The sequence below is a fragment of the Hypanus sabinus genome, chromosome 10 (genome assembly GCF_030144855.1).
Source record: "Hypanus sabinus isolate sHypSab1 chromosome 10, sHypSab1.hap1, whole genome shotgun sequence".
Classification (NCBI taxonomy): domain Eukaryota; kingdom Metazoa; phylum Chordata; class Chondrichthyes; order Myliobatiformes; family Dasyatidae; genus Hypanus; species Hypanus sabinus.
In genome coordinates this window covers 82,546,406-82,562,123 of record NC_082715.1, presented here as the reverse complement: position 1 = coordinate 82,562,123, position 15,718 = coordinate 82,546,406, and the positions used below count along the sequence as shown (strand labels likewise).

General features: G+C 42.3%; 1 protein-coding gene across 7 annotated transcripts in view; it reads right to left on the bottom strand.

Annotated features, from left to right (window-relative positions):
• The window catches only part of znf451 (zinc finger protein 451), a 49,837-nt gene extending 45,686 nt beyond the window's left edge, over positions 1 to 4,151 (bottom strand). For 2 of the 7 annotated variants that reach the window (XM_059982260.1, XM_059982266.1), the window contains exons 1-2: positions 4,073 to 4,151; positions 2,334 to 2,418 (exon numbers count right to left, since the gene is read on the bottom strand). In XM_059982260.1, the coding sequence (XP_059838243.1) occupies positions 2,334 to 2,418; positions 4,073 to 4,131 (144 nt within the window). In that variant the 5' untranslated portion in view covers positions 4,132 to 4,151. Of the gene's footprint in view, positions 1 to 2,333; positions 2,419 to 3,609 lie in introns of all 7 variants that reach the window. The other 5 variants (XM_059982265.1, XM_059982263.1, XM_059982261.1 and 2 more) reach the window with 5 other exon arrangements.
• Between the last annotated feature and the right edge of the window lie 11,567 nt (positions 4,152 to 15,718).

Genomic DNA, 15,718 nt, shown 5'->3' with positions numbered 1-15,718 from the left:
ATTCTAGCCAGCCATAGCAAATATTACTTCCTTTTCCATCAAGTTTAAAAAAATTTACTTGCCAGTTCTAGCTTGGCTTTTTGAGGGATGGGACAACAAGGGTCATCGGTGAAGAGTCATGGATGTTTGAAGAGGGATAGGACAAGAAAGGCGCCATGGTGATGTAATGGATAGCGCAATGCTATTACAGCTCAGAGTGTCAGAGTCCACACTTCAATTCCAACACCATCTGTAAGGAGTTTCTACATTCTCCATGTAAACGTGGTACTTCAGTTTCCACCCACGTTACAAAGACACAATATTTAGTAGGTTATTAGGTCATTGTGAATTGTCCTGGGATTAGACGAGGGTCAGACAGGTGGGTTACAGGGTGATGCGGCTTATTGGGCAGGAAGGGCCTGTTCTGCGCTCTCTCTAAATAATCAAAGTTATGATTTTAGCAGTGCCTTTGACATAATAAAACTTCTCCTATGCACTCCATTGGCATGTTATTTTAAAGTTTGATAAGAATTTGATGTGGCATCGAGAGCCTGCTTAGAATTTCGGTATTAAAGAACAACTGGCAGACATGAAATTCTAGAGTGCATGTCAGTATCTGCTAAAGACCAACAATACAGGAAGCACAGCTTGGAGGAGTTGGACAGCATCTGAATCCTGTTGAACCTCTGGGAGCTATCACTTCGCAAGATAGAGTGAGAAGTGTTTCAGCTTTAAGTACCTGAAGGCACCCTTCTGGTGACAATTGTACATACACTAGGAAACAAAGGCATTAAGTAATCACCATACCTGTCTACATGCATATTACTTTCAGGATGAGAAAATTAAGCAGTTAAAATTGTCATTTGAACCTAAATGAAAGGCCTAACCAACAGTACCATGTCACAAACAAGAAAACTGCAAATGCTGGAAATCCAAGCAACATGCCCAAAATGCTGGAGGAACTCAGCAGGACAGGCAGCATCTATGGGAAAAAATAAACAGTTGACGTTTCGGGCTAAGACCCTTGCAACAGTACCACGTAACTTGTGGTGGTCCAAATATTGCGTCAAGTACATGTGTGATCTTTACCCATGGCAACCCCTCATTCTTTCATCGCATTTCAGGTAAACCCACAAATCCTGAGTCCACTCCATCAAGGAACAAAATAGAACATAAAACTATGCTGCATTTGAATCTGTCAAAGATCACATCAGGTCATTTGGAACTCAATCATGCTCACCAATAAGCAAACTCACAAGCAAGCCAAAATCTCTCTTATCACAAGACTATTTCTCACTTTTCAAAATACGTAATCTGCTTGCATAACAAGGTAGTGCTCTACAGCACCAAAAGAAACTTGATCAGTTGCCAACATCACATCCTCTACGGATCCTAGAGATAGTAAATGGTTATAATAGAGCACAGCTAGTGCAAACTGCCTCTTATAAAGGGGGATCTTGCTTTAGTGATTCCTACTCATATGTCAGCACTCAAGGGCAAGAGAATGCCAAATAAAGTCTTGGAAGAAGGACTGGTTTGACTGTTGAAAAACAAAGCAATGAAAATAAAAGAAAATAAAAAGGAATAAAATAAAAGCTCAATGTACAACAGCATTAAAGAATGGCAATTTATAAATGTAAATGGAAAACCCATTTATGCAAGGAACAGGTCCAACCTAAGGAAACACATTTCAGCACTGCATTCCAAAGACAGTTCTGGAAAGTGCTATAGAGCTATTAAAACAAAACCTTCCCATCATCTTAAAAGATTCTTCCCCCAAGAGTTACCATAATCTGATCAACCATTCCCTCCTCACCCCTACCCCCTCTATTACCTCAGTCATTGCACTGTAAACACTTTATACCACTTTTTATAATGCTGTTTACACTGTAAACAAATGCTGGTTTGTATGTATTTTAATTCACATCCATACTTTAACCGATAACTTTATTTTAAATCATTCTTTATAACTGTTGAAAACTGTTGAACTATTTTTGTTGCATGTCATACCAACACCCCCAAAGCAAATTTTTAATACAATTGACGAATAAAGTTGATAACGGTAAAGTACCAGCCTTCAGTCACAGTTCACCTTAAGTACTGTGGCTAGGTCTGGTTGATAACCATTTGGCTTCATAAGGAAGACTCAGAGCCACAACAAATCACTTCTGGCAATATGTCACCTTGAATGATATGGCATCTATTTATGCATGGCCATGACAATTACTCCAGGTGAAAATCACATGAAATGGAGTTGCAATTCTGCTTGCATGAAATAGAGGTCTCCCATAACACAAAGGACCAGAGACAAAAAGCAGAGCACAATCAGGAGTCTCGAAGCTTACAATACATACGCTCACAAATATCACTTCATCTTCACTTTCACAATTTCCCACTGATATCAAAGGATCATCGGACGACATGACAGGAATTGGGAGCCTACACAGGAAGAGACCAGAAAAATTGCTAAAATCTTTAAAAATCTTGCAAACATGTCTATAATGTCTAATAGTAGACTGTATTTTTCTTAAAAAGTGAGGCATTAAGGTCAAATAGATGCATAAAACTACCAAAGAGCAACATCTTTTATAAATTTGCCAAATTGTTTTTTGCTTTAGCTAACTTCAAATGTAAGGAAAATCGAAGCAGCAGCTACTAAATAAAACAGTTTAAAGAAGATTTTTAAAAACTTCCTAAGATTCTGATGTCTGACCCCAAATCCATCAGCATGTCCATCCCTTCACCCCTGAAAGTCTCCTGGGTTTTAAACTCAAGGTTGGTAGCACAGAAAATCTTACACCTTGGTGCCATCATCTCCCAGGAAGAGAGTGGGACCTTCACTCCCCTTAGCCCTGAGAATTGGTTGATGACAGACTGGCACATGGGTTACATCAACCCACCTTGCCTCAATAAGTCTTGTTGAACTCTTGTTGAACAATTGCAGTAGAATTTACATCTTCACTCTCCTCTTAACCATCACCAATGTAAAGCAGATCCAGATTTCCATTACAAGAGATTGAAAATTCTATGAAATCTAGGGCAGCACAAAGTACTGGAGAACCTTCCTTGGTTCAAAACGTCCAGTGTCCATTTCCCTCCATAGATGCTACTTGACTTACTGAGCACCTTTAGTTCCTTTGTGTTTTGCTGCAGATTTTCATTACCTCATGCTATTATGTTCATTTTTGATTACATTCCTTAAATATTCTGGCTCTAACTTTACAATAAAACTACATGTGATGCAGGGTTTTGATGCAAAAAAAAATCAACAATTCCTCCAAACACCCCACTTCCATGCTGCTTGCCCTCAGTTATTCCAATAGATTGCCTGTTGCTCCATATTTCAGCATCTGCAGTCTCTTGTATTTGAAATCCCCTTATTCTGTGCCCTACAGCAAAATCTACAAAAACAAACTTTAACCCCATTTTCAAGCACCTCATTTACTCTTTAAATCTGGCATATCCACGAATACCTTGTGCAATCCCTCCTCATCAATTAATTCAACCCTATCTTCTGGGGAAAGGGGCTAAAATAGCTGAGTTCATAATCCCAACAGTTGACATAAAATGAGATGCAAAAGATGATTACAGAATCTTGGAAGAATCAGGACATTCTAAAGTAACACTTACAGAACTATTATTTAGAAATAAGCTAATTCCTTTGAAACAGTGTGACACTTTAAACAAAAAAAAGATGTAATAATACTGAACCTCCCCGCCCCTTCCAGCTCGTCTTCTTGGGATGCTGCACTGCTTGGACCAGCTCAGCACTATCTCTGCACCGCCCTAACAGAGCGGACTGCCTCTTATACGTCCTCCCCGAAATAAAGGGTGAAGAGAAGCTCCAGATCTCTTCTTCTGCCGCTGGGATTTCATGGAACGAGCATTACATTTAGGCCGCGTCCCGGTGCGCCGAGCAGCCCCGAGAAGTGTGAATAACTAGTGCAGTGGAAGGAAGGCACCAAGCCGTAGTCACGTTGCCTCCCTGTCGTATCAGACGCCCGGCCAGAGCATACACCCGCTCCTCTAACCCTCATTCAACCCGATCACCTGCCCCTCACTGCTGCCGCCACACATATACAACAAGCCGAACCCGCCAACCCTCGGTCCGTCCCTGTCCGTCTTCCTCCGGCTCCCCCGACCGCAACGCATGCGTGGTCACCGCTGCCGACGCTGCACTGAGACTGTCTGCCTCACAATGCAGACGTCACCCGTGCCTGCGCTGGGCAGCTCTGTTCAAGTTGGTCCTTAGTTTTTACTTGCCTTTTTTTTGGAAAGTTGCACGGCAAACATTTTAAATTAAGGCATTAAAGATCACATGCAAATACACAATAGAAAAGAGCATTTAACTTGCCGTGAAATTACCGTATTTTGTTTAAATTTGGTTATATCAAGACTTAGTTTTGCATGCAGATTTGAACACGTCATCTGGCCAAATTACTATGACTTTAAGTATAGCACAATACTGCTGTCGGCTGTTGCAAAGGATCCAATATCACTCATTTTAAAGCAGGCAACCCCAGAGCTTTAATCGGTATATTTTCTGAAAGTTCAAAGTCAATTTATGATCAGATTATATCACGGTATCCTACCCTGAGGTACATTCAAAGAAATACAATAGGATTAATATTACTGGTGTGTTGTTTGTTGTTAATGCAAGCAACACATTTCACTGTATGTTTCAACGTACATGTGATAAATAAATCCAAATCTGGCAGAAAAAAAATTGGTACAACACACACAAAATGCTGGTGAAACACAGCAGGTCAGGCAGCATCTATAAGGAGAAGCACTGTCGACGTTTCGGGCCGAGACCCTTCGTCAGGACTAACTGAAAGGAGAGATACTAAAAGATTTGAAAGTAGTGGGGGGAGGGGGAAATGCAAAATGATAGGAGAAGACCGGAGGGAGTGGGATGAAGCTAAGAGCTGGAAAGGTGATTGGCTAAAGTGATACAGAGCTGGAGAAGGGAAAGGATCATGGGACGGGAGGCCTAGGGAGAAAGAAAGGGGGAGGGGAGCACCAGAGGGAGATGGAGAACAGGCAGGGTGATGGGCAGAGAGACAGAAAAAAAAACAAACAACTAAATATGTCAGGGATGGGGTAAGAAGGGGAGGAGGGGCATTAACGGAAGTTAGAGAAATCAATGTTCATGCCATCAGGTTGGAGGCTGGTGTTGTTCCTCCAACTTGAGTGTGGATTCATCTTGACAATAGAGGAGGCTGTGGATAGACATCAGAATGGGATTGGGACGTGGAATTAAAATGTGTGGCCACTGGGAGATTGATGCACCATCAATAACTCACTCTGAGACGTAAAAGCGAGATATCGGCTTTTATTGACTGGAAGAAGGAACAAGCAGTGGTTGACCACCATACTACATCCTGGAGACTGAGAGGCCGGGCTCAGGCCTCAATCGCCTTTATACAGGGGTCTGTGGGAGGAGCCACAGGAGCAGTCAGCAGGGGGCGTGTCCAGACAGGTAAATATAATTCACCACAGAGATCCTGCTTTCTCTGGTGGACTGAGCATAAGTGTTCAGCTAAATGGTCTCCCAGTCTGCATCGGGTCTCACCAATATATAAAAGGCCACACCGGGAGCACCAGACGCAGTATACAACACCAGCCGACTCACAGGTGAAGTGTCGCCTCACCTGGAAGGACTGTCTGGGACCCTGAATGGTGGTGAGGGAGGAAGTGTAAGGACAGGTGTAGCACTTGTTCCGCTTACAAGGGTAAGTGCCAGGAGGGAGATCGGTGGGAAGGGATGGGGGGGAACGAGTGGACAAGGAAGTCGCGTAGGGAGCGATCCCTGCGAAAAGCAGAAAGGGAGGGGAGGGAAAGATGTGCTTGGTAGTAGGATCCAGTTGGAGGTGGCGGAAGTTACGGAGAATTATACGTTGGAACTGGAGGCTGGTGGGGTGGTAGGTGAGGACAAGGGGAATCCTACTCTGAGTGGGGTGGCGGGTGGATGGGGTGGCTGGCAGATGTGCGGGAAATGGGAGAGATACGCTTGACAGCAGAGTTGATGGTGGAAGAAGGGAAGCCCCTTTGTTTAAAAAAGGAAGACATCTCCAGCTGGTGTGAATCTCCATTCGGTGCTCCCGGTGTGGCCTTTTATATATTGGTGAGACCTGACGCAGACTGGGAGACCATTTCGCTGAACACCTACGCTTGGTCTGCCAGAAAAAGCAGGATCTCCCAGTGGCCACATATTTTAATTCCACGTCCCATTCCCATTCTGATATGTCTATCCATGGCCTCCTCTACTGTCAAGATGAAGCCACACTCAGGTTGGAGGAACAACACCTTATATACCGGCTGGGTAGCCTCCAACCTGATGGCATGAACATTGACTTCTCTAACTTCCATTAATGCCCCTCCTCCCCTTCTTACCCCATCCCTGACATATTTAGTTGTTTGTTTTTTTTCTGTCTCTCTGCCCATCACCCTGCCTGTTCTCCATCTCCCTCTGGTGCTCCCCCCCCCCCCCTTCTCCTTTCTTTCTCCTGAGGCCTCCCGTTCCATGATCCTTTCCCTTCTCCAGCTCTGTATCACTTTCACCAATCACCTTTCCAGCTCTTAGCTTCATCCCATCCCCTCCAGTCTTCTCCTATCATTTCACTTTTCCCCTCCCCAGATTACTTTCAAATCTCTTAGTATCTCTCCTTTCAGTTAGTTCTGATGAAGGGTCTTGGCCCAAAACATCGACAGTGCTTTTCCTTATAGACGCTGCCTGGCCTGCTGTGTTCCACCAGCATTTTGTGTGTGCTGTTTGAATTTCCAGCATCTGCAGATTTCCTCGTGTTTGCACAAAAAAAAATTGGTCACTGGTTTCATTGCCATTTGTGGGAACTTCAGATAGAAAGAAATGAACCTTGTATTTCTGTAGCACCTTATACAATATCAAGTTTCTTAACTTGTTTTTAGGGCCAATAAAGTGCTTTTTAGGTATTGCTTTGCATATAGGACATGGTAAATATTTAACACAGCAAGTTCCTGTATCTGCAAAGTAAAAATCACCAGCAAATTATTAATCATTTTGACTGAGAGATAATTAATGCATGAAGGAGAACTCTTTTTTCAAATTAGTATCATGGGAATGTTTTATGTCCACCTGACAGAGTAGGCAGTGGCTTGTTTTCATATCTATTTCGAAGGACAGCATCCATGGCACTGTAAGCATTCTGTTTGTTCCAATTTATTTCTTTATTTAGAGATACAGAGGGCCTTCCGGCCCAGTGAGCCACACTGCCCTGCATAATCTGAGCTTAATCGCAGGATAAGTTACAGTGGCCAATTAACCTATTAACCAGTGCGTCTTGGTGATGCGGGAGGAGATGGAGGACCCAGAGGAAATCCACGCACTCACATGAAGGACATACAAATTTTTTACAGATGGTGTTGGAACTCCAAACTCAGATGCTGTAGTGTATTTAATATTTCAGTAATATTAGAGTAATATTGTAAATATATTGTTTGATTAAACATTCTTTCTTTGTTTACATAATTTATAATGTGTTATACATGAGAAGCACGTAAATGGCATATGCCCCCATCTCATATGTGAATGCCTCATTAAAGAAAAACTACATAAATGTTCCTTTTGACTAGTTTCCGGAGTTACAAAACAACAGTGGTGGTGAGGATGTTTTAAAACCAACCCAAGATTACTACCTACCTGTTGAAGTGCAGCATATTTTTTTTCTTCGGAAAGGCAAAAAGGGATGTTTAAGTTAAAACAAAAAGATGAGAAATGACCTCACACTATCTCAGATCTACTTGGTAATCCAAGATGGCTGGAATATGCAGCAGAAATGCCAGTTCCCCAATCTTACTAGTGCTGGGATGAACTCACCCTTGACGGTGACTGCTTTAAGTGGGTATTGAAAGTTGTCATACCATCCAAGCTGAGAGCTAAAGTGTTATAGAGGTTACATGCAATCATCAAGGCATGGTCAAAATTAAAGCTTTGTCTGGTGGCCTGGGATAGATCAGCAGATCGAGAAGCTTTCCTTGCACTATGCAGGATGCCAACACATCCCCAACACCTCTCCATCCCTGGGAATGGCCTGCATTGCCCTGTCAGAGGGTACTGTTGGGCCTTGCTGGAGCATTCTTAGACACAAATTTCTTGGTAGCAGTGGATGCTGCTACAAAGTAGCCAGGAGTATTCCCAATAGCCTCCACTACAGCCTCACACACTGTTGACGTGTTGAGAAGCCTCTTGTCAAGTTAGTAAGATGGTTAGAGCTTTGGCTGATTGGAAGAAGGCAGTGAGTGGGAATAAAAAGATTCTTGTCTGGTTGGCTGCCAGTGACTAGTGGTGTTCCACAGGGGTCAGTGTTGGGACCACTTCTTTTTATGTTGTAGATCAATGATTTAGATTATGAAAGAGATGGCTTTGTTGCCTAGTTTGCAGATGAATTGAAGAGTGATGGAAGGGCAGGTAGTGTTGAGGAAACAGGGAGGATGCAGAAGGATTTAAACAGATCAAGAGAATGGGCAACAAAGTGGCAAATGAAATATAATGTCAGAAAATGCATGGTCATGCTCTTTGATAGTAGAAATAAATGTGTGGACTATATTCTATATGGGGAGAAAATCCAAAACGCTGAGATGCAAAGGGACTTGGGAATTCTTGTGCAGAACACCCTGAAGGTTAACATGCAGGTTGAGTCGGTGGTGAGGAAGGCAAATGCAATGTTAGGGGTGTGGTGAACTATGTGCCTGTCGGGACACGCCCCTGCTGACTGCTCCTGTGGCTCCTCCCACAGGCCCCTGTATAAAGGAGACCTGCGGCCTGAAGATCGGCCTCAGTCTCCAGGACCTTGTATGATAGACACTCACTCCTGGTTCCTTCTTCCAGTCAATAAAAGCCGATATCTCGCCTACGTCTCAGTGTGAGTTATTGATGGTGCATCAAGGGGCATCCATTCAAAACAGAGATGCGGTAAAATTTCTTTAGCCAGAGGGTGGTGAATTTGTGGAATTTGTTGCTACGTGCAGCTATCGAGGCCAGGTCATTGGGTGTATTTAAGCTGGGAAATGGGGCTGAGGAGGAGAATAAAAGGATCAGCCATGATTAAATGGTAAAGCAGACTCAAAAAGCCAAATGGCCTCATCCTGCTCCTATGTCTTATGGTTTGCTGTTCCACTTAGTCAGTGGCAATGGACCACAGTTTGTGGAACAGTTTTAGTCATTCCTGAAAGTGAATGGAATAAAACCTATTACATCTGCATCATGCTACCCAGCAACAAATGGCTTGGTGGGAAGGTTTGTCCAGAGTCAAAAGAAAGCACTGTGAACAATGTCACCAGAACACACTAAAATGACACAGAATCAGAAGCTCACCAATTTCCTCCTTGCATATCGCAATGCAGTGCCCTCCACAACCAACAGCACACTAGTAATGCAGTTATTGGGTCATCCCGTGCATCTCATTCGAACGCTTGGATGTCCTCAAACTCAATCTCAGAATAGCTGAGACAAGTCTGGCTCCTCAAACAAGGAGGTTCGATGTTCGATGTTTCACTCATGGACAAGCAGTTGGTACTTGGAAAGTTTAAGGACAGAACTGAAGCACTCTCCTACACACTGGAGATGTGTATCTGATGTCATCTGGAGACAACACATTGATCAGTTGAGGAGTGCCGAGTCAGTTCTTAGAGAAGAAAGATGTCCAGAACTGTCAGAACCGCTTTCTGCAGTCCCAGAGTCAACTCCTGCAACCAGCATGGAGGTAGTCTCAGAACCTGAGATTGTTTCACAAGCACAAGTCTCACCTGCCAAGCAGAGTGAGCCACCCCCACCACTACCACTACCGCTGTCAGGAAAGATGTTATCGCACAAAAGTAAAAAATCCTCCACAGTGTTTGCATTTTTAGGCTTGAACAGGACAATTTAAAACTTCCTATGCTGTAGATATCGATATAGTAATTGAATTGTATTGTATACTGTATAATTAAGATGTATTGGAGAGCAAAAATGTCTCTCATTTAAGTTGAAACATCTTTTACATTGAGCTAAGCAGGGAGACGTGTGGTATTTTAATATTTGAGTAATATTGAAAATATATTGTTTGATGAAGCATTATTTGTTTGTTTATATAATTCATTGTGGGTTATGTGTGAGAGGCACATGAATGGAATCTGTCATAATGGCAGCATGTCACATGAGAGCGCCTCACTAAAGATTAACTGAGTACACAAATATTCCTGGCTCCTGTGTTTTCCTTTTGATTCCTTTTGGGAGTTATAAAACATGACAGATGCCCAGAGCTGTAATTGTGCCATACTAACTGTTCGGCTAACGTGGAGACCGTAAATTGCAGCATTTCCTGTACGACAACAATGACGATAATTTGAATGTCCTCGATTGCTTGTGAGCTTTTCCAGGATATCAGACGAAGCAAAGGTAACGTTCAAGGTCACTGTCACTCTTCAGAACTGCAGAGATGTGGAAACAAGCATGGGTTAAGTTGCAGAAAGGGAAAAATTTGGAGACAATAGTGGGAATGTCTGTGATACGGTGCAGTTGTCAAGGGAACCATTACATTAAATGGAGACAAGAGAACAAAAACAAAAGTAGAAGGTGTAACTGAAATATCCAGCTCAATGCAAACAGATGCTGTTACCTGAAATTGTTGCACTTATCCAAACTTCTTTTAAATATTGCAATTGAATCCGCATCTACCACTTCCAATAGCAACTTGTTCAACACATGCACCACCCTCTGAATGAAGATCTTCACCTTCAGGTTCCCTTAAATATTTCACCTTTCACCTTTAGCCTATGATCTCTAATTCTACTCTTACCTTACCTCAATGGAAAAAGCCTGCTTGAATTTGCCCTATCTATACCTCTCATAATCTCCCCTCTTCCTCCTAATCACTAGTGAATGAAGTCCTAACCTATTTAACCTTTCCCCATAACACGGGTATGGTGTATTATATAAGTACATGTATATCACCATATACTACCCTGAGATTCACAGTTACTCTTCACAGTTCACAGTTATACTATCTTTGCTTGACGGGCACTGCTGGATATTTGGTTTCCATTAGTTCTTTGGTTTTCTTTTCCCTTCTGTCTCAAATGTTGGAAGCATAGTGGTTAGTATAATGTTTTACAATGCCAGAGATCACCGATTGGGGTTCAGTTCACCCCACTTTCTGTAAGGACTTTGTACATTCTCCTTGTGACTGTGTGGGTTTCCTCCCACATTCCAAAGACACACAGGTTAGGGTTAGTAAGTTGTGAGCTTGCTGTGCTGGCCAGTAACGTGATGATACCTGCAAGCTTCCCCCAGCAGATTCTTGGACTGTATTTGTCATTGATGCAAATGACAAATTTTACTGTATGTTTCAATATACATGGAACAAATAAAGGTCATCTTTAATCTTTAAAAATACCTCCAGCACCAGCCTACCAGCTGTTAAGAACATACTGTATATACAGAAAGGTGCCGGAAAAGGGCCAGTAACATCATGAAAGATTCAACACACCCTGCTTGAGGACTTTCTGTCACTTCCATCAGGGAGGAGGCAGTGTAGCACCAGACTCAAAGATAGCTACTTTTCCCAGCAGTAAGGCTGATCAACACCACCACTACTTTATCATTCTGTCAGAGTGTGATGCATGGAGAGACATGATCACTCACACTGAATGGCTAGGCACCTAAAGAGAGAGTCAGAGCTACCTTAAGTACAGATACTCATGGCCATACAATCAATTTATAGATGAGCTATTTTATGTATTTATAATTAGTGTGTTTTTTAAATTATTGTCTTTACTTTTGTACAGCATTGGATCTAGAGTAACAATTATCTCATTCTCCTCTGCACTCGTGAACCAGAAATGACATTAAACAATCTTGAATCAATTTTGAATCTTTTAGTTCTCTCGTCTCTCAACAGCCATTGCTGGCTATTTCCTTTTAATTAGCTCCTTCATTTTTTTTTGTCTTCTGTCTCTAACTGCTGGTATTTAAAGTAATTTAAAACTTTTTCTGCACCCTACCACAGACATTTCCTCTGTCCACTCCACCCCCTGCACCTTTTTTGCAACATAACATTCTTATTCTCTCACTTTTCCAGTTCTGCTGAAGAACCATTGACCGAAATGCCAACTCAGCTTCTCTTCCCATTCGTTCCTCCTGCAGTTCTCAAACTCCCAAGTTCTTGTCTCCTTCGCAAACAGGGCACAGGGAACAAAATGTAAATGTTCAGCAAGCTCTTGGGTTGGCATAGTAGCATAGTATTTAACAGTCACTATCACACAGGGGCATAGTGTTTAACGTGACACTATCACATGGTAGGATAGCGTTTAACATGAAACTGTCACACAGTAGGATAGCGTTTAATATGACACTATTGATGCACCATCAATAACTCACTCTGAGACGTAAAGGCGAGATATCAGCTTTTATTGTCTGGAAGAAGGAACAAGCAGTGAGTGACCACCATACTACATCCTGGAGACTGAGAGGCCGGGCTCAGGCCTCAATCGCCTTTATACAGGGGTCTGTGGGAGCAGCCACAGGAGCAGTCAGCAGGGGGCGTGTCCAGACAGGTATATGTAGTTTACCACAACTATCACACAGCAGCATAGCGTTTAATGTGACGTAATCACATGGTAGGATAGCCTTTAATGTGACACTATCACACAGTAGGATAGAGTTTAATGTGACACTACCACACAGTACAATAGCATTTAACGTGACACTATCACACAGTAGGATAGAGTTTAACGTGACACTATCACACAGGACAGAGTTTAACATGACACTATCACGCAGGATAGAGTTTAACGTGACACTATCACGCAGGATAGAGTTTAACGTGACACTATCACATGGTAGGATAGCATTTAACGTGACACTATCACATGATAGGATAACGTTTAATATGACACTGTCACACAGTAGCATAGCGTTTAACGTGTCACTATTACGCGGTAGGATAGTGGTTAGCATGACGCTGTTACCATGTGATGCTACAATGTGAAGGGTTTGTACATTCTCCCCGTGACTGTGTGGTTTCCTCTGGGTGCTCCAGTTTTCTCCCACCTTCCAAAGACAAATGGGTTGGTAGGTTAATTGGTCACATGGGTGGAATTGGGCGGCATGAGGTTGTTGGGTTGGAATGGCCTGTACCTCCATTAAATTATTATTATTATGTGTTCTTGCCATGAATTTTAAACAGCAGTAAACAGTATTTGCATAGAAATAACCTTAGTAAATATGCACTTCTTGTATATATTTTGAGCATAAAATAAAGTTTATTATATAAAACTGAATTAAATAAGAACAATTTTAACTGTTGTATTACATTTACCCTTTGATGCACCATCAATAACTCTAGGAGACTGGAAGTGAATGATAGGCTTTTACTAACAGCAAAAAGGGAGCACGACCATGTCAAAGACTGAGGGAGGAGCAGTGCCCCAATCGCCTTTATACAGGGGTCTGTGGGAGGAGCCACAGGAGCAGTCAGCAGAGAGGCGTGTCCAGACAGGTATACATAGTGTATCACACCCTTTTTATTCCTGACTGTAAAGTAATTTTCCATATACTCTCAATAACCAAAGCCCCTTGCAATAATCTTTCCACTTCTTGGGCTGGGACCCATATGTCAAATTTCTCAATGATTTTCCTCTCATCTGTTTGTAAACCACTCCATCTGTGAATCTTCAGCTCAGAATATAAACACAAAAGATATTGGAGATTCAGCTCAGCGTTCACAATGCTTACAGATCATAAGGATTCCCTCATGGATCCTAGAACACATTACAAGATAAACTAGTCGAATCACTGATGTTTAAATTCACCAGGGCAACACAATTTAACCCGTGCCTCAAAAGATTTTTTGATGAAAAATTGGCATTTACTCTTTATTTGAACAGAATGCCCTAACATCAACATAAACAGGACCTGCTTTCTGTTACTCTGAATTTCCAGCATCTGCAGGATCTCGTGTCTATACCTGTTATATACCTGCTGTCACTGCAGCGTAGTACTTAGCGTATCATTATTACATCACTGGCAACCCCTGTTCAATTCTCACCGCTGTCTGTAAATTTTTCCTGTGACCGCGTGGGTTTCCTCCGGGTGCTCTGGTTTCCTCCCACATCCCAGAGTCGCACAGGTTAGTAGGTTTAACTGTCACAGGGGTGTAATTGGGTGGTGTGGTCTCATTGACTGGCAGAGCCAGGTAGCATGCTGCATCTTTAAATTAAAAAAATACTAAGCAGCCATACATATCACACATCCATCACAGCCAAAGAGTTAGTGAGACTTACCGGAATAATGCAAGGTTATTGAAGGAAAATGAAAACTTTCCTTACAATAAGGAGTATTAATGGTAAATGTAATAAAACTATTATAAATAATGAAGGACTTTATCGTCGAACATAGAACAGTGCAGCACAGTACAGCCCCTTTGGCCCCCAATATTGTGCTGACCTTTTAATCTTGCGCAAGATCAAACTAATCCTTCCTTCCCACATGGCGCTCCATTTTTTTCTTTCATCCACGTGCCTATCTAGGAGTCTCTTGAACCTTCTGAGTGTATCTGACTCTACTGCCACCCAGATACTGCATTCCAATGCACTCACCACTCCGTGCATAAAAAAAATTACCTCTGACATCACTCTTACACTTTCCACCAATCACCATAAAACTGTCACAAACACAAGAAAATCTGCAGAATATGGAAATCCAAAGCAACACACACAAAATGGTGGAGGAACTCAGCAGGCCAGAATGCAAATATGGAAAAGAGTAAACAGTCAACATTTTATAAGACCACAAGACCATAATAATTGGGCCATTTGGCCCATTGAATCTGGTCTGCCATTCAATCATGGCTGATCCTTTTTTCCCCTCCTCAACCCCACCCCTCAGCCTTCTCCCAGTGACTTTTGATGTCCAATCAAGAACCTATCAATCTCTGCCTTAAATACACCTAATGACCAGGCCTCCACAGCTGCCTGTGATAACAAATTCCACAAACTCACCATCCTTTGGCTAAAGAAATTTCTCCGCATCTCTGTTTTAAATAGATGCCCCTCTATCTTGCAGATGTGTCTTCCTGTCCTAGACTCTCCCACCATAGGAAACATTTTTTCCACATCTGCTGTCTAGGCCATTCAACATTCGAAAGGTTTCAATGAGAACCCCCCCCCCCCCCATCCTTCTGAATTCCAGTGAGCACAGACCCAGAGCCGTCAAATGTTCCTCATGTAATAACCCTTGCATTCCCAGAATCAACCTTGTGAACCATCTCTGGACCCTCTCCAATACCAGCACATCTTTTCTTAGATGAGGAGCCCAAAACTGTTCACAATACTCAAGGTTAGGCCTTATAAAGCCTCAGCATCACATCCCTACTCTTGTGTTCTAGACCTCTTGAAATGAATGCAAACCTACAAGTTAGCGTTCAGGTTGTTCTAAACAAGAACTCCCAAGTTCCTCTGCATCTCAAACTTTTGGATTTTCTCCCCGTTCAGAAAATAGTCTGTACACTTATTTCTTCTACCAAAATGCATGACCATGCAATTTCCAGCATTGTATTTCAACTGCCACTTTCTTGCCCATTTTTCTAATCTGTATAAGTCCTTCTGCAGCCTACCTCAATGCTACCTGCCTCTCCATCAATCTTCATATCTTCTGCAAACTTGGCAACAAAGCCATCTACTTCATCATCTAAATTATTTTTATAGAGCATAAAAAGAGGCA